Genomic DNA, 23545 nt, shown 5'->3' with positions numbered 1-23545 from the left:
TAAGAAAAATTGTTTTCAGTTCTCGCCTGCAATCTATTCTGCAGGAAAGGGAACGATGTAAGACGGTAGGTATACCAGTCAAATAGCAGTCATTTTCTAACATTTTGAAAGACAGCTTAATGATATTTGTATGGCTCTTTGTATATTGAGGCTTCCCAATTGAGGTTTGGGTCTAGCATTTACTGATAAGTTAATTTCAGAGGTGTAAAATAAACTTTAGCTGTGTTAAGATCATCCAAATGTGCATTTTATTTTATTTCTGAGAAGCTTCAAGTGACAGATATTGTTAAATATTTAAGAACATAAAAACAATTTTGTACTTTTTCAAAAAAGTAGTATTAAACCACTTGTTAAAGTAATTGCAATCTAATTATCTTAAAACTCCAGTTAGATAGATGATTTTACTTTGCATTTCACTGTGTAATTACAAAATAATAACATAATGGGTCAATTATAATTATTCATGAATCATTAAAATTGATTTGTATGCTTGAATTCATCTTGTATATATGAATAATTTCCATTCCTTCATTGTTCATTTTGTAATGCTATTCTTATTTTGATTGATAGAGCCAACTTAACAAGCACGGTTCTATATATATATATATACACACACACATACACATCTTCCATTGTCAGCATAGTAATATTCAAGTTAACAGAATAATGTTGCTGTAAATTTCAGTGCTTATTTCCAAAGATATTTTAACTTGGAAACTCTTTCTTTTTTATAGTCAGAACAGAAGTGGAAACAACTTGCTGAGCTTGCCATCAGTAAATGTCAGTTTGGCCTAGCCCAGGAGTGCCTGCACCATGCACAAGATTATGGGGGTCTGCTGCTTTTGGCCACTGCCTCTGGAAATGCTAGTATGGTGAACAAGCTAGCAGAGGGTGCAGAGAGAGATGGCAAAAATAATGTGGCATTCATGAGCTACTTTTTACAGGGCAAGTAAGTATTAATATAAGGTCTGCAAGACCTTGGTGAACATGTTAAAAAAGCAGTTATTTTATACTGACTTTGAGAATGGTTTTTGGAGAAGGATGTGAGGAATGAACCCTGGAAAGAGAACTGATGGGTGGCCAACTGGTATTGAATAGTGGGGGTATTGAACTTGGAGAAGGACAGTGCTGCCTTGGTGGCACTCACCTTCAGCAAGGGATGCTGTTCGCAATTTGGCCTAAATGTTTGAGCTAAGTGAACTGTTCCAGGAGGCTCAAATGGGAGAAACGTCGGATGCCTTTCACAACAGTCCTGCTAGTTAATGGCTGTGGCATTTTATTTTATGACTGCAGGAGGCTATTGAGTTGTTCAGTTGGTGCCTGAATGGCAAGTGATTTTACCCAAGTTGGATAACTTGATCTATTTATGGCAAGAATAAAGAATGAGGATGCCAACTACTTTTAGATGGGAGCTGAGGATGTCAGTTACTTTTAGATTGGAGCCCACTGTAAAGCATTAAAATGTCACATATTTCAAAGTCTAACAGAGTTAAGTGGAAACCAAATCATTTGGACACTAGTTGGCCATAATATGAAATAAAACACAAAATTATTCATTAACCTTGACCTACATACTTATTTTTAAAATCCCACACTTCATCATAAAACTTTGTGTACCCTAATATGTGTGTTGAGTGTACTAAATCTATATACCTGTAAGGCCCACTATTCCTTATTCGTAACTCAAAAATCCAGAAATATTCTGAAGACCGTTTTTTATAAATTTTTTTATGGCAAAACCTGACTTTAACTCTGTCGTACTCTTTTCAGTTTGTTTTTATGCCACTTGGTATGTTTTAATCACATTTAACATTCATGTGTTATTGCAGAAATATTAATGTTTGTAGCCTTTGTTTAATGCTGAGGATGTTACTTAACATATATGTACTGTATCACCTTTCAAAAATCCCAAAAAAATCAATTCTGAAACACATTATCCATTTTATAAAACTTGTACAGAAAAAAGTGAAATTAAAAACTGAAGGAGAAAAAAACACTTTGGTATTCTCTCCTGGGTGTCACTAAATTGTCTGTTGGAGACACTGCCCTATATATTCCACTTGTGAAACTGAAATTATGTTTGCATGTATCCTAACACCTTTAAAACTTACTAGCCTAACCTGCCTTATTTCCTCTTGAAAAGCCCCTTTAGGTTCTTCTTAGTTGTTAAAACTAAATTAAGTAGATTCAAAGTAGTCACAACAGCTATCTTATGCCTCATACCCTGGGAGTCTACTGATTATGTAACAACCATTAAAACAAGTAAATGACTCAGTGACAGAATTAAGAATCCACATTTCTTTGAGTTGTTAAGTGCCATTATGTTTATTCTTGGTAACAGTTCCTCTCCTTAACGTTTAGGCTTGATGCTTGCCTGGAGCTCTTGATTAGAACTGGACGGCTGCCAGAAGCTGCCTTCCTGGCCCGAACTTATTTACCCAGTCAGGTTTCAAGGTACAGACTTTTTATTTTAAGAAGAAATGTTTCAAATTAAAACAGCACACTTACTTAGTCTTTCTGGTTCCATGATGTCTATAATAGGGTAGTGAAACTCTGGAGAGAGAATCTCTCAAAGGTCAATCAGAAAGCAGCGGAATCCCTTGCTGATCCAACAGAGTATGAAAACCTTTTCCCCGGATTAAAAGAAGCCTTTGTTGTTGAAGAATGGGTGAAGGAAACACATGCTGATCTGTGGCCAGCCAAACAATACCCACTTGTCACAGTAAGTGGCTGGGGGCCAGGCTTCATTTAGTGTGACTACAGTGAGGAGGAAGTACATTCACACCTTCAGGTTTTAAACAGCACTAAATACATAATTGTTGGATTAAGAGCTAATGGGATTTAGGCCAAGTTCACAGGTGAATTGTGATTTCAGAATGTCTCATTTCATCATTGCTTTATTCTGTGCTAGCCAAATGAAGAGAGGAATGTTATGGAAGAGGCAAAAGGCTTTCAGCCCTCAAGATCTACAGCTCAGCAGGTCAGTAGAATGCTTCATGTGGTAATTTGGCTGAGATTGTTGCCTTTTAAGTACCATCTCCCACTTCCTTATCCTGGCCATCCTCCTTTTTGGGGAAAACTTTAAATTTGTGAGCAAATTCCTTTGTCTTCATACGCATCTCCACTTGGACTTTCAGGAACTTGATGGGAAACCTGCTTCTCCTACTCCAGTTATTGTGGGCTCCCACACAGCCAACAAGGAAGAAAAGGTAAGTCAGACATCATACCCAAACCTCCCTTCAGCCCCTGCCCCCCCCATAAGTATCTGCAGGATATACAGGCTTCTGTGGTTTAAGTGCAGTTTCAGTGTTTCAGAGCAGGAGTTTTGAAATGGGAAGATGCTCTTTTTAACCATTAAGAAGTTTAGTTCTCACTTTGGATCATGAACCACAAACAACTTTTCTTTAACACAGTATATAAAACTTAATCCCGCTTCCTTTTGTTTGCAGAGTTTACTCGAACTAGAAGTAGATTTGGATAATTTGGAATTGGAAGATATTGACACAACTGATATCAATCTGGATGAAGATATTTTGGATGATTGACTGTAATGTTTTCATGTACCCAACTAAACAGATCATTATTTGTATAGTTATTGATCGCCACCCAGACCACAGTGCTTTGGACTATGAGAAACTCCTTAGATTTTTATATGTAAAAGCTGTGGACCACCAGGAGTAAATGTCCTCCTCATCTTAAGAGGAGTTTATGTGGAACATTGAAATCAATCACTGTTTTCCTTGTTAACTAAAAAAGACATGGGCTCTGATTTTTTTTTTTCATACTGTCATTAGACTGTATCTCATAAAACCTTTTGAATTAATGAAGATACTTCCGTTTCCTTTCTGAATACTGAAAACAGGCTTCTAGTTTTAGAATGGTGAGTCAAAACTTCATCTTACCTAAGGATCAGCCCCATACTCCCTTTTCTTTGCATATCTAAATCTGCCTATTCAAATACTGTCAATTACATTTTTCTTAGAACTGAATATCCATGCTATAATTCTCTAAACTCTTTTTCTTGGCCTTTCATCCCATTCACTCTGTAGCTTGGATGGCATGAGTTCTTACACCTTGTCCCAATTTTGTCTAGTAACTACTGATTCCTAGAATCAGGATTCAAAACCTTTGTTCCTCATTAAGCTGGGCTCTAAATTACCTGTTGGCCGATTTGGTAACACTGAAAGGTACAGTACTTTTTTTTCTTTACTGCACATTCACCTAACATGACTAGTAAAATTCATAGTAAGGCACTCAAATATATTTTTCAGTTATCCCCTTTTAGCCTAGAAAAGTGAGTAGGATGACAGGTTTTTCTTATAGAGAGAACTATAAATCAGTGCCTTTTAATCCTGGTATTTTTAAACAATGAGCTCAATAGTGACAAAGAGAAAGGTAGTCAGTATTTAGTAAAATAAATATATTTTTAAAATATTTTCAGGAAGCCGCAGAATGACTGATGAAAGCTTCTTGATACGTCTGCAGTGTTAACTCTATATATGCTCCCCTCTGTGCTTCTGTTTTTGCAAAGACCTGTTTAAATTTAAAAAAAAAGTTTTAAAGCCAATAGAACGTATAAAGTTTTCAGTTTTAAGACATTAACATTTTTGTAGTAGCAGAGGCCCAGTTAAAAAAGTCTTCCAAGTTTCACATTTCCCCCTTGATTATACAGTAGTACACATACATGGACAGAAAAACAGTATCCAACACAGTTCAAGCAATATTCATTCTAAACACCAGAAGAATCCTAATATGGCTGCCATCTCTTTTAGCTTGTTTTTAAAAAAAATAGATTCTGACATTGCAATTCCTGCTACATCAAAAATGAAAATCATTAGGTTAGCAATCTGGAGGATAGGAATTTGTTTTGTCCTAAAGCATTTTGCTTTATCTGGCTATCACAGAAAATCAGAATTGGTAATGTGGTTTCTCTCTATGCTCCTAGGGTGTCACCATGGGCCATTTTTATCCTTAGTAGGCAATATAACTGCTTTGTAGTATGCAAACAGTATTACTGGGATAGAAACCAGTTCCACAAAAAGCCACGTCTATCCTGAGCATCAGAAGAGATGGAATTAGATGATCACCTCCTTCCTTTCCTGAAAAGTCATCTCAACTCTCAGCATTTACAGATAAATTGATGTAAGCTCATGGTTTTGAGAGGTGTACAGTTCCAAAATGAAGACAACTAAAACTTGGTAATGTCCAAACACCACCCTCTCCCCTTCTTGACACTCCCATTTCTCCCAGTGTGATGTGACTGCACGGGACAGGAAACTGCTCTTGGGGACATGTGCTATGTACTTAGTCCTCCACTGTCTTGTTGGTGACTTGATCATGCAGATGCAGCTCAGCGCTTCGTGCTCCAAAGAAGGGAGCTGCTCCCCCCACTGTCTGAACTCTGGACTCCCTCCGCCGGCATGCCCCCCACGTGACCTACTTGACTGCACTCCTCCCCACCCTGTTTCTTTTGTCCAGGCTGAAGATACGGAAACTAATCATCATGATGTTTCCAAGATCACTAGTGTCCCAATGCACAAATGTTTAGTTACCATTAAATATGACCCACTTCTGAATTTTTTCCAACTCAGTTACCAGCATAAAATAGCCTATGTGAAAAAAGACTCTTTACCTTAATTAAATTTACTCCATCAGCAGCCTGATCTTTGGCCTCTCGAGCTGACTGGCCGTCTGGATGGAGTCTGTGGTATAGCTGGACCAAGCTGGTGGCATCCTCAATTCTGAGAATGAAAGGGCTTAATGTCACCCAGGGGCTTTCTTCATTTGCCTCAGTCATATAAAACTGTGTGCCAACTTCAAACTAAGTTACATTTCAGAATTTCCTCAGGCTGGGGGGGTGGGGAAGTATAGAAGGGGAATCGTCTGTTTTACAGTTTCAAAAGCATTTTCAGGAAAATTGACTAATTTAGGCCTCACAGCAACTCTGTGAGGCAGGTAGGGCAGGAGTCGCTGCAGGAAGTGCTCAATTTATGAAAGTGAATATATTCCAATTGTAGCTGTGTTGGGAAAAGAACACCATTTCTCACTGAAACAGCACTCCTAATGGTAGATGATTTCCAAGCCAGCCCACTTTATCATCATGTCACAGCTGAATCCAACTCAGTACAAAGATACAGCTTCATTCCACATTCGCAGAGGGTTGGGCAGTCACTGGGATCCCAAAGTCACTTGCCTTTAGTGTTACCTGCAAATTAATTTTTTCATCAAGGCTGAATTAGTAGATAAATTCCTCCACAAGGGGCCCCCTAGGATTTCAAGGAAAGACTCCTGGGCCACCAGACTATTCACAGGAACGCATTAGTTAAAACTTAGCATCACAGTGAAGCAAAATTGAAATTATGCATATCAGACAAAAAGGAAAGTCAGATTCTTTCTGCAGCAGTCTGTCCAACTTTGGTCTTGTCACACAACTACCTATGATGAAGCCAGGATAATAATTCCATTCTTCTGGTTCGTACTTACTTTTTTAAGAGATATATGCAAAACTTTTATCAACATTAAAACTTCTCTAGCCTTCCCCAAACCAATCACCATCTTCTCACAGTTAATAACTCCCTACCATTTGCTACCTCAAAGCTGAGGATTATATAAAACAATGCTTCCAAAACGTTCGTGCTTCTGAAGCTCTGCTCTATACACTTATTTAGTGAGCTACTGGATTCTAGTTGGGGGTGGGGAGTGAAAGCACTAATTCAGTGCTTTCTCTGGCTTTCATTCTTTGACCTTCCCTGCTTTCCCATTACCTGAGTTGGAGGATAAAGGAGGGTGACAGTGCGAGTAGGTACAGATTTCCTCAAGCCCCGATGGCCTTAGAGAAATGTTCCGGTCTTATCCTAAGGGCCCATCTACCCTAAAGGCCATCCCTTGGAAGAACCGAGAAACCAGAGCTGCCTGTATAACAAAACTTTTTGGAGCCAGGGGGTAGGGGAGGAAGAATAAAAAACGTTCATTACAAATTGATTGTGCTTGTTATCTAACAAAATTCAATAAATATAGCAACAAAATATCTCCCCAATAAAAAATTAATCCATTTGATGCCTAGGCATGTAGTCCTATAAAAAGCTTACCTGGCTTTCTACCATTAATAATCATGTTTAGGGCTTCATTAGGTTCATGCTGAAATGTAATGCCTGCATCTCACAGAACAATTTAGATTCAGCTTAACACCAAGCCCATACTTGAAATTAAGAGCAAATAAATTTATATTTTCAAAAAGATTTTAAAAGGATCTCAATACAAAACCAACAGTGGGATTTGAATCTAAATGTGTGTACAGAATCCAAATTCTTGCCTGGGCTCCATTTGATAAGAATGTGCACCCTCTACTGTCCAGCCTGGGGTTTGCAGTAAGCTTACCTTCCTGTTGAGCGTTTCCACAGGAGGGGTTTTACATAGGCACAACAGGAAAGGTTAAGTAAGGACTCAAACCTCCCTCCCAGTATGCATGAGCCACTACACATGTAAAGCTTACATATGATGAGTAACACTATAAAATCATATTAGCATACCTCAATAAAGAACTTTAATTTTCAAACTTAAGGATTTGTGTGTTGCTCTGATTTTTCACAAAAACATTGTGTTAATAATTCAATGTCAGAATGATTACATTTGAGAAATGTTGCAAGTGGAAAACTCATTCACAGGAGACAATGCACATAAAGGCAAGTCACTTGAGCATACCCTTCACCACCAGCCCCAACTTTGGGGTTATGAAGGGAAGTTCTGCCCTCTGATTTTGATTACATGCTGGTGAAATGGGCTGGCCTGGAAATTACCCCCATCAGGAATGCTGTCTCTATGAGAAACGATGCCCTGTTCTCAAGTGTGGGCTGCACTTGGAACCTTCCAGTTCCAATGTCTTGCCTTTGTATGTAGTTTGGATAGATGTAGGATGCTAGAGAGTCAGCAGTACAAAGGTGGCAATAACTACCAGTGGCGCTAACCTTTCTTGTGGTTCAGACTTTTAAAGTCCCACTAGGGCTTTTCACGGAAAGTTGACTTAACTACGGTCATGCTGGTTTCCTTTCCTTGTCATTTTGGCCTTCCTAACCCAACAGATACAAAGGTGTTCAAAAGTAATTTTCTCACCAGATGTAAAGTATACTACTATTTCCAGCTAGAAGCCTGGGAATACACCAACTTGATGCTAAAATACAAGACATTCTTTGTTTCATGCTACTTTGAAAAGTTTTTTGATGCCTTAAAAAAACCTTGCAAAAGCAGGGGATATCAAAAACAAAAGTATTTTTGTAAGTTAAATGATGACTTTTACTGAAAAGCACTAGAAATCGTTCTACCAGAAAATAAGCACCAGAACTTATGTCTACTTCTTTACGTTTCCTATTTAATCCTCCTTTGAGCTTCTGGAAAGTTCACTGATACCAGGAAGCATTGGCAAACCCAGGAGAAGTAAATATGGAGGGTATACAGAACAGATCCAAAGCCACGTATTCTTTCAAATAATCTAGCCCTGTTTATGCAACACAAAAGCAAAGCCTAGGAAAACTCAGTTATGCTAGAAGAACAAACCCATACATAAACTGAGGTAAATGAAAGCTTCAGTCTACCAGTGGACAATACACTGTTATCACTGGAAAAATACCACAGCTTAAATACAGATAAAGTCTTTGGGCAATAAAAATGGTTCTTTTACTTACTAAGATCATACTTACAAATCCCTCTGAATCTGGTCAATCAGCAAACCATCTATCTTCTTCTTATTTATAAAATACCAAGCCATTCCACCAAAGTGTCTTGTTGAACGTAACAGGTCATACTTTCCGTGTTTATCTATATCTTCATAGGTCTGATGATGAACCTATCCACATGAAATGCAACTTTTCAGAACATGAAAATAAACACTACTTGGTATACACTGACTAGCATGAGTGCTGCTCAAAGTAAAACCAGGTCTACTTACAGCTGCCTCTATCATTAACCACTAGGCTAATAGTTTAATAATTTAAACTATTCCTAGTACAACCCACCTTACGTGGGAAGGAGGGTTCTATTAAGAAAGGAAAATTTGGCACTTTCCTTTTTGAGACTTGCCCGTGCCAGGCCTTTCTGGCATGAAACTCTCACTTGTCTTTTATTTCTTCTTTCTGTAATAAACTTTGCTTTTAAAGTTAAAAAAAAAAGCTGGGCTCGGTGGCTCAGCCTGTAATCCCACGCTTTGGGAGGCCGAGGTAAGTGAATTGCCTGAGCCCGCGGGTTCGAGACCTGCCTGGGCAACTTGGTGAGACCTCATCTCTACAATAAATCAAAAAATTAGCCGGGCGTGGGAGCGCACACCTGTAGTTCCAGTTACTTGGAAGGCTGAGGCGGAAGGATCACCGGAGCCCAGCAGGCCGAGGCTGCGGTGGCCGGGAGCAGCCACTGCACTGCAGTCTGGGTGACTGAGTGAGACTCCAAAAAAAAATCTTTTAAAAAAAAAGCAAGAAAGAAAAATTTGCTGGGTGCAGTGGCTCGTGCCTGTAATCCTAGAACTTTGGGATGTCAAGGTAGGAGGATCACTTGAGGCCAGGAGTTCAAGACCAACCTAGGCAATATAGTGAGATTCCATTTCTAACAAAACCAAAAAAAATTTTTTTAATTAGCCAGGCAGGTAGCATACGCCTAGTCCCAGCTACTTGGAAAGCTAAGACAGGAGGATCACTTGAACCCAGGAGTCCCAAGCTATAGTGAGCTATGATCACATCACTGTACTCCAGCCTGGGTGACAGAGTGCGCAAAAAGAAAGAGAGAGGAAGGGAGGGAGGGAGGGAGGGAGGAAGGAAGGAAGGGAGGGAGGGAGGGAGGGAGGGAGGGAGGAAGGAAAGAAATCTGTCTAAATGACTAAGTCTGTGCTTTTTCCACTATAGAAGTATGTGGGGCAGCCTGGAGCATAGCCATATCGATTACTTTTCAGCCAAGCAACATTTAAATAAGCACCTATTGCAACTATATAGACCACCACTGGAAATAATATTCTACCCATTTTTTTGGTCACAAGGGGAGAAAATATATCAGGAATATTTTTTTCACTTCTTTTTCTCCTATCCCATCAACTATTCTGTTCCATCAGCTAGCCCACTCCATCTTACTAACTGATGCTCCTTCATTTCTCCTTCCAGATTAATCTTTCTAAATAAGGACTCTGATAAGGGCATTCCACAGTTCAAAAGGCTTTCAAAGGCCTGATGACTGAAATCCAGATTCCTCAGTCACCTGTGTAAGTATGTAAGGTCACCTATGATGTGGCCCTTTCACCTTTCTGGCTTAATCTTGAACCATTCCCCTAAATATACATTGCATGTACAAGCAAGCCAGATGATTGGCCATTTCTCAAACATACTCTGTTACTTCCTGCCTGTTGCTCATACTGTTGTCTACCTGAAACACCTCACCCAACTCCACCTGCCACAATGTTCCCTGTGCTTCAAAGACCCCTGTGAGGCCTTTCCTCAGAGCACCCAGCATTTTAGGCCTAAGAAAGTAATTACCTATATATTAACTTGGTACCCTTCCCCACAGTCATATCTGGACTGCTGGCTTTGACACAGCACACCCTAACCTAGGTTCATGGCATGACCTATACTACTCATAATACCTTACACAGTGAATACTTTCTTAATGAATACTTACTGAGTTGTAAGACACATTGCACTTGGCAAATTTTAGTAAATAGCTTTGTTCCTATATGGCAAACTGAAAACAGAATAGGCTTTGTCATCAAGTTTGGATCCTAACCCTATCACTTATTAGCTATACAACTTTTAGCAAGCTATTCAACCCTTCAAGCTTAAATTCCCTTATCCTTAATAAAGGATTGTTTCAAGGATAAAATATATATGTCCTCTATAGATTTCCAGATTTCTCCCATATCAAAGCTTATAACCAAACTCGCTGTGCTGGATTAAAAATCTTACTCATAACCATACTTAAGCCTGTATTTTAGAAACTATAGAATATACTCACCTTGATATACTCAGTAGAATCTGGCTCAAACTGGGCAACACAGAGATTGAGAACATCAGCATGTCGGTCCTGACTATACATAGTCTAAAACCACAAAGCAAACATGGAATCAGATAAGAAGAACATAAAGTTCAACACTTGTCCTGAAACCATGACAAGCCTGCCCATCTACATACTAGCCACACTTGTGCTCATCAAGAAGCATAAAGAAAGAACACAGGCTCTGTAATTATCACACGTAGATTCTAATCCTAGGTAAGCCAATTATGAGAGAGAGAAAACTCTAGTCAAGTGACCATCAGAAATAATGCATCTGTGTTTATCAAGGCAAAATGCCAAGCAGCACCAGAGCCAATTGATTCAACAAATAAGTCATCACTACTGACTCTAAAATATAAAACCTAAGATTTAAATAAAATATAAAGCCTAACCTTACCCTAAGATTTTCTTCCTTGAAAATTACTGGCAGCAAAACTCTACGACCTTCTTTTGGGAAATAAATTTGTATCATCCGGTCCCGTTCTTCCCAAGATGCTTTGCGTAGTGTGCCACTTGGTTCTCTGACAACAATAAAACGCTCCTCAAATAGAAAATATAAACAAGGATAAGTTTGTGAAGACACATTTTTACTTCCTATGTCCCACTAAGACCATTACAAAAATAATTTTCAATCAACAATATAAAGTGCAACTAGGAAGCAATAAATGCAATCATGCATATGAGTTCAATAATTTTAAAACATAAAGATTTGGCAAGGTTTGATACTTCCTTCAACTTTCTTCACTAATCACTGCTGTGCATCTGACAATCAGACATCTAAAATGAAAGTATTCAGTAAGTACCAACTATGGTGTTAACATGAGTTCAATACATAATAAAATGGTTCAACTTAAAAAAGCTGAACTGAGATTCAGCTAAACCCACTTTAGAGGAAAGAAGTGCTATAAGACCTTCACAACTTATTTCACTGCCCCGTTCCAAAGTCTGATCTAAACAGATTTTACTACTTTATGATCTGTGTTTAAAGTCCTTGAGATAAAAGGAACAAACCCAAAAATGTGCAGTCAATTCTGCACCTCCATGATTTCTCATATTGGCTTTAGACATAAACATGTCAGAGAGACTGACTGGTCCACCTGCCCTCTGGTCACTTCATTGCTCCAACTGCCAAATCCCAGGTCATGGGATTGCCTCCTCCTCTGAATTCCACCCACTGTTTATACCATTCAGATGGCAATATATCATGTGCAAGGTTTTTGACACCTCTCAGATATTGTTATATAACTGGAAAAGGGCGGGAAATGTGAATCATAATTCTCTGCAACACCAGAATGCATACACGGAGCTTTGCATATTGCTGATAATTCATACACACCTAATGTATAAATTAACCCGATGGTACTGAGGCTCAAATTTTCAGAGGTGTATGAGTCTTTCAATATGTTCTGACAATAAAATAATTAAAACTTTCATCAAACACTGCCAACAGAAAAAAAAATTAGCAGATGCCAAAATAACACAATGTTTCCTCAAAAGGATTTTGATAATTTGAGAAACCTGAACTCCAAGTTCCTTCTTGTCTCCCAAGTTATAAAATGCTCCCACAACCAGTCTTCATGGCATTGCAAATATGTATTAAAACACCACAAAACAAAAATTCTCATTAAAACGGAATCTCTCTGATCCTCGCTCTTTATGTCAGGTGTGTAGATGGCTGGTATGTAGACATGGACACAGTTCAACTCATGTCTTCTAACCATAATCATATATAATAAAAGACTGATTAACACGAGGTGGCCCTTCTCCCAAACTCAGCATTCAGTACTCTAATGCATTTTGTGGGCTGAAGTGTAAATTACTCTCCTTTTATTCTTTACTTGCAAAGGCTCAAATACAAAACTGATATATTTTTCAGTGCCAGAGTGTTCTTTTTAATTGGCAATGAGGGAAAGAGGAGCCAGGGAATAATAACTACAACAGAAGAGATGATGTCTGAAAATTATCTCAGAAACATCTCACATTCTTACTGAAAATTCTAGAAAGTGAAAATCTTTGGGAAGTCTGAGTTTCTTGGTATCACCAAGGAATCTACAAGAGAAAAACATTCTTCTCAAAAGCTTCAGCTAAGGAAATCAGTCTAACTCAGGCAAAAATAATCTCCTTCCCCCACTGTCTTGTAGATTTTTGTCCATTTGTGGTTTGGGGGTGGGTTTCTGTCTGTCTGTATACCCCTTGTTCTATCTCCGCAGATTTGTCTCTTTGCAGTCAATCTAGAATATGCTTTCTATTACCTGTAGGGCAATGGGAACATAATGACGTGGGGTTGGTCTGCCCTGCTCATCCTCCTTATACTGTACCTTCCAGAAGGGTCTCACCTAGTCAGACAAATTCTGGTTCAGAAGCATCAGATACAGCCAGGTCATGCTGTGCCTTGGCCCATCTCCACACAGTGTTTCAAACAAAGACCATTTTTCAATTAAACATATACTCACCCGGTGTGGTATGCTATAAGATATATCAGTAAACACATATTTGGCTGTTTCTGTTCCTTCCAAAATTTTATCTTCAGCTAACACGTCATTTATTGGGACTCGCTCTTCCAGAACCGGTGGCATTTTTAATCGTACTTTAGCTGCCTCAACTGCCTGTCTCATAGCCTATGAAATAAAATATTTATTAAGGAAAGCCACAAGGTTACATACCAAAAGGATCATCTGATAAAAGCAGATACTAGTTAAAAATGCTAAAAGCTGCAACCAAGCTGTAGCCACAAATCAGTGAGTAAAATGTCAAACCTAGACTGCTGAACCCTGGCCTTTGCCTCTGTGGTATAGCTGAGACTACACAGGCTCAATCTTTATCAAAACCTCAAAGGAATGATCTGAGACACAGCTAGGCCACAAAAGCTGCCTGAGATAGAATGAAGGATTACATTTACTGGATGCTTACTATATGCCAGGTATTATTCAAATATTCTGAATGTATTTGGCTTACCTAATGCCCACAGCCTACCTTATAAGACAGGTGCTATTGTTATCATCTCTATTTTATGGAAGAAAAAAATAGAGGCACACATGTTAAGTATATTGCTAGGAAGTTGCAGCACCAATATTTGAAGGTGGATAACCCAACATCAGAGCCCATGTTCTTAACAACTAACTACTACAGTGCCTCATGTTATATTGTTAACAGTGGTTACCTATGACAGGTGAAAGGTGGGCTTTAACTCTTCACATGATCCACTGTCGGATATTTTTTGCGTGTGTTATGACTATACATTACTTATGAATCATAAGGAAGAATATCAATGCTTCTCATGTTCACAGGTCAAAGTGTTTTCCACAAATGACTCAGTACCCATGGCTCCAGGAGAACACTGGTGCCTGGAGTAGGATGCTGTTCAGCAGAAGCTCATAATCTCACTGAAGCTTCAGCCTCAAGGCAGCTCACAGCACACAGCTCACAGCACATATTTCTCCAGGAAGGAAGCTGGAGCAGGCAGGAAAAAGGAGAGGTGCTCAGGCTCTTTGGGAGCAGAGACTCTCTGGACACCCAGACCTGCTCTATATGCCTCTCAATCCTGGCCGTGCTCCCTGCTCCTTGATTCACTCTTCTTCTCTCTCTTCTATGCCTGACACTCCCCTCATGAGTGCCTGTAGAAAAGCAGCTATAAGCATCTAGAGTGGTCTCTGGAAATCATGCATAACTCTTTAAAGAAAGGCATTCTAACAATATTCCTGTATTTACATACCTCTTCCAACTGTGCCTGAGTCATTAGCTTATAGGTTGGTGGCTTCAGGTCTTGTATAGCTGGCTTAAAAGTCTTCTGCAAGTTCAAGCCTGTCATCTTGGTGAGTATGCTTTGGACTTCCTCATCCATAAATGTAGGTTTCTTGATCACGGAGCTACCAGATTCTGCTAAAATGGACTTTAGTAAATAAGAATCCGGCAAAAATGACAAGCCAACAAGACCTCTAAATAGAAAAGTAAGTTAACAATAAAAACCATTAGCACAAAGTCTACCTCAGCACTGCAAAATGCTAACACCTATAAGATTCATTCGTTCCTTCATTTAAGATTTACTGAGCATTCATTATGATGAAGACATAGGCTCAATCTCTGCCAGAAGGACAGGCTACTGGAGGAAGCAACAGGAAAGAAGTAATCAATGGCTGCTATCATTTAGAGTTGTCTCCTGTGTACTAAGTAAAATCGACAATTTCAGAAATACTTTCAACAACCCACAAAACAGGTCCTGATATTCTAATTTTATCAGTGAGAATGGTGAAGCCTACTCAAAGACAATTAGCTATAAAGTGAAAAAGCTCAAATTTAAACCAAGGCTTGTCTGCTTCTGGAGCCTAGACAGCTTCCAGTCAACCATGATGCTCCTCTGTATAAGTGCTACAGACAAGAGAGGCTTGTATGATTGCCGAGGAAGGAACTACACATAACATGGGACTAGGGACAGGCATGATAGGGTCAAAGAAAGCTTCTCAATGGCCTCAGTAGGACAGAGAAAAAAAGGAAGAAAAGTCTAGGCTAAAATGTTGAAGCTAGGAAACAGAGGCTTGGATCACTAGACATGATACTGAAGACATCATGTGGTATCATGGAAGAGCCTTAGACAAGAGGAGCCTCAAATCTCAGCTCTCGCCTCATGCAGCTTGCCTACTGCTTTGCCTAACTCCCATTTTCATTTCCATTATGAAAAAAGAGAGAAAAAGCCCAATTGTTCCTAGTCAACTCTTCCCCTGCCAGGAGGCATCCTGTAAATGTTGGTATCTCTCAGGATTCAGATCTGTCTTTTGCTTCCTTCTCACATTCTCACTGGATGGTCTCTCCTAGGCTCCCATGACTTTAATTACCTTTATATACTGGAAACTCTAAAATCTGAATCTCCAGCCAACATCGTCTTCCACTACCCAGTGGACATCTCACATGTACTTCAATACTGCCAAATCAGAACCCATCAACCTTCTCTTGTCTCAAACCAGCTTTTCCAACTGTTCCCTATCTCAGCATTATCCAGTAGGTCATGCAGGCCAAAAATCTTATGGTCATTCTTAACTTCTCTCTTACCCTCCAGATCTAGCCAATAGCAATAGTAATAACAATCATAATGAAATAACAGTAGTAATGATAACAGCTAATATTTATTAGAAATGTATTATGTGCCAGAAGTAAGTACTTTACATACACAGCACATTTAATCCTCACAACAACACAATTATCCTCATTTTACAAAAAAGAACACTGACACAGAACATACTCATTGTTATCGCTCATATATCTCTTTTTAATCCTCCACTTCCCACTGCCACTACCCTAGTCAAAATCATCCTATCTCTTGCCTTAGCCTCCCTGCCTCCATTTTTGTCCTACTACAGATCATTCTCTGTAGAGCAACAAGAGCAAACTCTTGAAAATATAATCAAGATCATTCCCAAGCTTAAGATTCACCAATAACTTCCAACTTTATTTAGAAAACAATTAAGGTGGTCTCCATACTTCACTGTCTCCCACTAGACAATGTTCTCTAGGAAGACCAGAACCCTGTCTTATACTCATCTCTGGCACCCCGGGTCCCTCAGTATCCAGCACACAGCAGGTGCTCAGCACTATTGTCCTCTCAGATAATCTCACCTATTTTTACTCCTCAATGTTTCTCACTTTATTTCTAATTCCATACTGAACACTTGAATCTCAAAGTCACCTCAGATTCAATATGTCCAAAAACAGGTTTAATTCTTCCTCCTTTCTCATCTCCTGACCTCATATAATCCTGCACTGTCCCCTACCCCCAGAATAAACCCAGTTCCTACAGTTAATCTTCTCCCACTTGGTATAAATGGAACAACCTTCTAATCAACTACTCAAGCCAAAAACTTAACAAATAACCGTGATTTTTCTTAAACCTAAATCAAAAGCCACAACCAAGCGTTAACAATCCTAACTCCAAAATGGGCCCCCCAAATACCTACGTTCAGTCTCATTTCTGGACATTTGCTTATTCTGTCTCCTCCGCTTGAAATTCATCTTGCTTTCTCCTTAGCATGGTTAACCAGGTCTCAGTTTGAGTCAGATTTTCCAGGGACCCTTCCCTGCCCTTCCAATCTAGTTTGAGTGCCTCTCCTATGTGCGACCCCTATGAAAGCCCAGGGCGCCCTACACTGTCAATTCCCCAACGGACCATGAGTTTTCTCAGGGAAGAGTCCGTGTCAGCCTGCCATATCCCCCGAGCTTTATTAGCACAGCGCTCTGCAAGGAGCGGAGCTCAGGCACGGTTGGCTGGGTGAATGAATGAATGAATGAACGAATGTGGGTGGTGACAAACTCTGCAAGTACAGAAGGAAGTCAACTTCCTTCCTCGTGGTTTTCGCCGGCCAGAATCAAGTCCTAGGTCTCCCAGCAGAATGCCCCAGCCAGCGTCTGGAAGGTCACTTACCGGCCTCAGAGCCGAGCTGACGGCGTGGCAACACCACCACGAAGGACCTGGGCAGCGGCTGGAGCAGGGCACCAGGCCGGGACTGCGTTCGGGCCCGGAAATAGACCCGCTTCGTGCCCCGAGAAACTGTCATGAGACCGCACAGGGACACGGGGCTTCTGAGGGCCGCCATGATTACCCGAGGGCACCGGTGCCGGAAGTAACTGGGAGCAACTTCCGGGCCACACCCAGTTCTTGCAGCATTCTGGGAAATGTAGTCTAGCTGGAGGCGAAAAGGGCCCGAAGACTTTTGGACCTTTGTGAATTGTCTCCGAAAGTGCCTATTCACAAGTAGGTGTGTTTATGTCCTTCCCAAAGCACAGAGCTGAAGTTAAAACGTACACCTTTTCTCTTAGAGCCCCTTTCCCCAGGTCTTTTATTCGTTCCCATGGTTCTAAGCCTTTTCTCCCATCCCCGAGTTTCATTCCAACTACCTATTCAACTTCATTCAGGCTTACGCGCCTTAAAGCTAACTCCTGACCCCGAGCCCTGTTTACCACCACCACCCCTGCCACCGCCACCAGTTCATACACCGGATTCTCTGTCTCAGAACTTACTCCTTTCCTTTACAGCCATTTTACGATGTGTGATTATTTTGTTCATCTATCTGCTTATTTTTCTCACCCCATGAAGACAATGATTCTACATATTTTATTGAAATATCACCCAGTCTAATATTTCTATATGCACAGCAAACACGTGTTGAATAAATGATCGATTAAATGCGTCTCTTGTGTTCTTTCCCCACTGTCCAGTATTTGCAAGTCTTATCCTCCTAGACTGTAGGTCGGTACCTGTGCTACAGCACTTATCCAAGGCCTGGCAAAAGGTTAAGTACACACTTGTTTGAATTAGCTGAATAAATAGGCTCCCTTTCTAACCTCACCTCTTTTCCCCACTCCCCATTAAGAGTGCTGTTTATAAACTCATTGTGTATTTTAAGAGGGGAAGTGAACTGGCAAGCCATCCGGAGGAAGCCAAAGGGGCCATAACAATGGTCCAGAGGAAGGGGGTCCCTGCCTAACCATTTTTTTTCTCTCTCTCTCTTTCTCCTTGCAATATCTGCTTCTGTAAATAGCTTGCTTAAGCCCCCACTACCACCCGGGCTATACTGCACGCCCACAAAAATATAAACTGCACGTACGCGGAAATGAAACTTGATATAAGGCAAAGCTCACAAGCAGACGGGGTCCCAGGACTTAGGCATGAGCCCCCTGGGCCCGCCGGCGTAAACAAACGTGTTCTCCTCACATTCCGGAAGTGCTGCTAGTCTCTAGACTGCAGGAGTCAGCTCTGCCGCAACAGAAGGGGGAAAAAAAAATAGAGGAAGAAAGAGCACTAGGCTGACTGCCTATTCAGGCATGACTACTGTCCTGCATTTTGCAAGGCTTCCTCTCACACCTGCATGATAGCAGGTGTCAGGGAGCAGTAGTAGGATGCATGCAGGAGTCTCCTAGCTCATGCTTTTTTCTCTGAAAATCAACCATCTTCCTCCTCATAGCTAAGAAGGCACACCTCAGTGGCTGTTTTTCCTGTAATCATCCCCCGGGACAATGTAAATATCCTCCCTATTGGACAATGGTGGACATTTAACACAGGAAAATGAATCCACTGGCTGCTGTCTTTGTTTCTTGTGGCTGCTCTAACATCACCAGAGATTTAGGGACTTAAAATACAGAAATGTGTTCTCTTGCAATTCTGTATGCCAGAAATCTGAAATCATTATTACTGGACTGTTATCAACAGATTGGTAGAACCCTCCTCCTTTCAGAGGTTCCAGCTCTGGGGCAGACTCTGCCCCTTGTCACTTCCAGCTTCTGGTGACTATAAGCATTCCTTGGCTTGTGGCTGCATCACTCCAGTCTCTGCCTCCATGCTCACTTCAGCTTCTCTTTTGCTCCTGCCAAATCTCATTTGCTTTTCTCTTATAAGGATGTGCGTGATTGCATTTAGGGCCAGCCCTATTTCAAAATCTTTGACTTAATCACATCTACAAACATTCTGTTTTCATATAAGGTAACACATTCATAGGTTCCGTGGATTAAGACAGAAAGGGTAGCTGGGCTCGGTGGCTCAGCCTGTAATCCTGAGCCTTTGGGAGGCTGAGGCGAGTGGATTGCCTGAGCCCGCGGGTTCGAGACCTGCCTGGACAGCAAGACCTCATTTCTACAATAAAATCAAAAAATTAGCCGGGCGTGGTAGCGCGCGCCTGTAATTCCTGCTACTCGGAAGGCTGAGGCAGAAGGATCGCCGGAGCCCAGTAGGTCGAGGTTGCAGTGGCCGGAAGCGGCCACTGCACTCCAGTCTGGGCGACAGAGTGAGACTCCAACTCAAAAAAAAAAAAAAAAGACAGAAAGGGTAAACTGAGGCAAGGTGGACCGATGCCACAGAAATGAGGCAAATAATTGCAAAAGAGAAACAAGCAAAATTTATTATTCACTTACCACAGACAGAAAGGGGCCAGCACTCACAGGCAAACATGGCCTTGAAGGCTAGGGAACTTAAAGCTCTTGGAGAGGAGTTTGGACTAAGGGGAATGTTTAAAGTTGCACTTTTTGATGTAATAACAGAAACCACATAAGTCTTGTGTCTTGACATCACCAGGCAACAGTATCTCATGACTCCAGGAGGTGGGCTGGAGTAAACAAACAATAATATATCAAGGCCAGAAGCACAGATACCTTGAAAAATGTTGGCTGCTTCCTTTCTAGTTGGTTACAGTTTTTGCTTATTCCAGGAGTTCTGGTTCACAAGGATTGATTAAACATTATACATAAAATTAATACAAAGACATAAAAGAAAGCCATTGTCATTTGGAAACTAAGAGAACAGATACATTTCTGGGTGTTAGAAAGTTTCCACAGACCCCATTTCTTATCTAGGTATGACAGAGGCGTTTCCAGGGACATGCATCCTTTTGTGTGTGTCCTGCTTAATCAGGTGGCTCAATGAAGATGGTTGTGTTCCCTTCAGTACTAGCAACAGTTACTAGATCCAAGGACAGTGAATGGGGAGATGAGGAAAAAAATGTTCACTTTTAAATGCAAACAGCTTCTATGTTTAGCCCAACTCAGATTAATACAAGTTTCTTCCCAAGCCTTTTAGTCAGGAATTTGGGTGAGAATAATTAGGACTGAACAGGCTTTGGGTGCTTAGAACAATCATCAGGTTTTAACCCCGGGAGTGCCAGTTTTGTCTCTTGCTAACAATCAGCAGAACTGCTCAGCAAAGTGAGACAAGGCTAAAGCTGAAGTTAAAATGGCTGCACTATTGCTAGAATTATTTTCCCAAGTTCTTTTATTCTAAGTTTCTTGGGGTTCCTTCCTTTCGAGAACATAATTATCTTTGGAGGAGGGAGGTAAGGAGACAGTTTTCAGCCTACCCCAGCTGACCAGGCACCAAGCAGATTTTCTCTCAATAATTCAAGCTAAGAGACATAGAAAGTATAGTTGATGGCAGACACTTGAAGCAAAAAAGTAAATATTTAGAGTTTGGACGGAAACAGCCTTTCTCAGCAATGCGTTTACTGATAAATGAGCAGAGAAAGCCAGTCTGCAGAGAAAGGCAGGAAGATGGAGCAGACCTTCAGAAGCAGAGAGGGGAGACTATGTGTGGACAAAGATGGAAGAAGGTGCTGTCCTGACCAGAGAGCCTCCACTTTTCCCTCACGAAGCTCCTTTGCTTGGGACACAGTGAGTTGTACTGATATGGAATGACCAAGCTTCCTGGTTCCAGCTATAACCTTGGACAGATGCCCACAAATTTCAGAACCTCAGCATCCCACCTGCAAAATAAATGTAATAATAATATTTATATCACAGACTTTGAGAATAAAATACTTTCAGGATCTGATGCCTGGATAAAGGGTGTGTGAGAAGATTGTGTAGTGGCATGGCAGTTACTTTCTGAAGCAGGTACTTAAAGGTTCTCTAGTTGCAAGAGACAAATCTTTCCTGAGTAAAACAGACATAGAAGTGATTGGAAGGATGTTGAACAACCCACAGAGTTGAAGGGGAAGTTGAAGAGCAAAGCCTCAGGAAGGATGTGAAGGATAGTGGCTCCAGAGTCCCCAAAGGCAAGAACTCAAGAGATTTCTCCAGGAGGCTTCTGTCCTGATGACTTGGTTCCAACTACATGTTTTCTATCAAGTCCAAGTTCCTGGTGAGAGAGGCTGACTGGCCTGGATGGGTCCTATTCAGCCCTGGGAGATGGGGAGGGCTGACCCTTTGACTGACAGTCCCAAGACTATCTGGCTGCAGTTACTCATAGGATATTCATCAGGTCATATATTCAGGAGCTCTGTGGAAAAAGAAATGGCTTCCTACTATTTGAAAAAAAAAGTATAGTGAGTATAATGATGTCAAAATTACCCAACTCTCAGTGATATAATGGGGTCTGAACTTTTGTTTTTTGAAAGAGACTAGAATTTTGCACTGAGCTTTTAGAATCCAAGATGAGTTTGGGGATATAAGTCAGGGAGAGGAATGGAGGGAGGAAGGACAGGGCCCACGGAGAAAGGGGATAGTCTGGATAATCCAAGAACCCTGTGGTCTCTGGTAATCACTCTTGTGACTTCTATATAGTCAGTACTCTATCCTTGAAGACATCTTCAAGGCCCACATCTGCCCCACTTTTGTCTTCATCCAGAGTTTTTTTTCTCCTTACCCTACTCAAAGTCCAACCCCCCACCACATGTTCCTACAGAGGCACAAATTGTGTGACCAAAATTCCCCTTTGTGTGCTGAGAAAGCACAGGTAGCAAGAGAAAAAGTAAAGATCCAACAATGAGAAGGGACAAGTGATGATGTGAGATCCCAGAGGAAGCTTCATGGAATAAAGATCCTAAGTGGAGACCTTGGCAGAAGAGAGGAAGGAACCTTTGTACCAGGAGGCAAGGAGTTAAAGATGGCTAGAGTATGGATTTGTTTTGGGGAGGGAATCAGAGAGGCTTGCTTCTCCCTCTGCTCCTCTTTTTCTGAGCATTGGAAAGTCAAGTCATTGGCTGAAAAGAGGTAGGGTTGTGTTGGGAGTCACAGGAATGAGAAGCTTGAAGTATCTGTTGGTAGGACACAGGGCTGGAATGCAACCCACTGAGTGTTGGGACAGTCAACAGCAGTGCAGAAGAGGAGTGAGGACGTGGTAGCTGGAAAACTATTTCTGATAATTCCAGAGGAAGAGGGAAAACATTTGAAGACATGCCTGGAAGTCTGTGCAAGATTGTGTCTGAGCAGAAAAACCATGAACCATGCTGGGGATGACAAAAGATGTGCGGGCCAAGCCCTTTCCCTCTCACGTGGAGCCCACTACCTTCTCATTGGCCCTGTTGGTCTTCATGGCAAATTGGTGAGGCAGACAGGGCAGGCAGTGATAGTCTCGTCTTTTACATGCACGAGCTGAGGCTCTGAAGTTAAGAGACTTGCCCAAGACCGCCCAATTTATTCCATGCAGAGACAAGGCTACACTCTGAGGTCCCTGGTGGGAAAGTTGTTTCACATGCTCCATGAGGAGAAGAAAAGAACTGAGACTCCAGAAAGTATGTAGACTGTCTTTCTGAGCCAGTATGTGGCACAAAGACAGAAGGAGGGAGACTATCCTCCACCAAGACAGTGGGGTTGGATGAGTCCGTTTCCTTAACCCTGTAGTTACCGGTTTATCTCCAACTTTCCATGTGGTACTCTTTCTCATTTTGTCTGATCGCATCCATGGAACTACTTTTCTACACCAAACTGAACACCTAGAACAGAAAATCATTGCCAGAGGCCTAGACTACAGCTGTCTGTGATGACAGGCAGACCCTCTGTCCTGTAGTACAGGGACATAAGTGTTAAAGGTACTGAGGCTGTCTCCTTCCTGCCACCCAGCTGCCCCCGTGGTGACTTGGGTCCAGAGCAACTGCCCCCGTCACAGTCATTGTGGCTCTGATCTGTAATAGATGACACTTGGCTCCCCTAGTTCCAAAACCTGGAAGCTGGCAGGTTTGGTATGTGGAATATTTTGTCTGGGGGACATGTCGCCTGGGTTGAAAGTAATTCCCATCAGCTTAGAACTGGATGGTCTGTCACAAGGCTATTTTTCAAT

General features: G+C 41.2%; 2 protein-coding genes across 6 annotated transcripts in view; one reads left to right on the top strand and one right to left on the bottom strand.

Moving 5' to 3' along the window:
- Nucleotides 1-3827, top strand: part of COPB2 (coatomer protein complex subunit beta 2) — a 30508-nt gene extending 26681 nt beyond the window's left edge. For all 3 annotated transcript variants that reach the window (XM_008062877.1, XM_021714922.1, XM_021714923.1), the window contains exons 17-22: nucleotides 735-949; nucleotides 2362-2454; nucleotides 2542-2722; nucleotides 2912-2980; nucleotides 3138-3209; nucleotides 3450-3827. In XM_008062877.1, the coding sequence (XP_008061068.1) occupies nucleotides 735-949; nucleotides 2362-2454; nucleotides 2542-2722; nucleotides 2912-2980; nucleotides 3138-3209; nucleotides 3450-3545 (726 nt within the window). In that variant the 3' untranslated portion in view covers nucleotides 3546-3827. The remainder of the gene's footprint in view (nucleotides 1-734; nucleotides 950-2361; nucleotides 2455-2541; nucleotides 2723-2911; nucleotides 2981-3137; nucleotides 3210-3449) is intronic.
- Nucleotides 1-17601, bottom strand: part of MRPS22 (mitochondrial ribosomal protein S22) — a 31953-nt gene extending 14352 nt beyond the window's left edge. Inside the window, exons 1-8 of one of the 3 annotated variants that reach the window (XM_008062878.2) lie at nucleotides 17429-17601; nucleotides 14732-14898; nucleotides 13473-13637; nucleotides 11417-11560; nucleotides 10981-11064; nucleotides 8694-8839; nucleotides 5633-5741; nucleotides 4406-4533 (exon numbers count right to left, since the gene is read on the bottom strand). In XM_008062878.2, the coding sequence (XP_008061069.1) occupies nucleotides 4438-4533; nucleotides 5633-5741; nucleotides 8694-8839; nucleotides 10981-11064; nucleotides 11417-11560; nucleotides 13473-13637; nucleotides 14732-14898; nucleotides 17429-17600 (1083 nt within the window). In that variant the 5' untranslated portion in view covers nucleotide 17601 and the 3' untranslated portion in view covers nucleotides 4406-4437. Of the gene's footprint in view, nucleotides 1-4405; nucleotides 4534-5632; nucleotides 5742-8693; nucleotides 8840-10980; nucleotides 11065-11416; nucleotides 11561-13472; nucleotides 13638-14731; nucleotides 14899-17428 lie in introns of those variants that run through there. The other 2 variants (XM_021714924.1, XM_008062879.2) reach the window with 2 other exon arrangements.
- Between the last annotated feature and the right edge of the window lie 5944 nt (nucleotides 17602-23545).

This window comes from Carlito syrichta, unplaced genomic scaffold (genome assembly GCF_000164805.1).
Source record: "Carlito syrichta isolate Samal-C Ts95f unplaced genomic scaffold, Tarsius_syrichta-2.0.1 Scaffold305874, whole genome shotgun sequence".
NCBI classification, from domain to species: domain Eukaryota; kingdom Metazoa; phylum Chordata; class Mammalia; order Primates; family Tarsiidae; genus Carlito; species Carlito syrichta.
The sequence above is the reverse complement of the archived record's forward strand: the minus strand, read 5'-3'. Positions and strand labels throughout refer to the sequence as shown.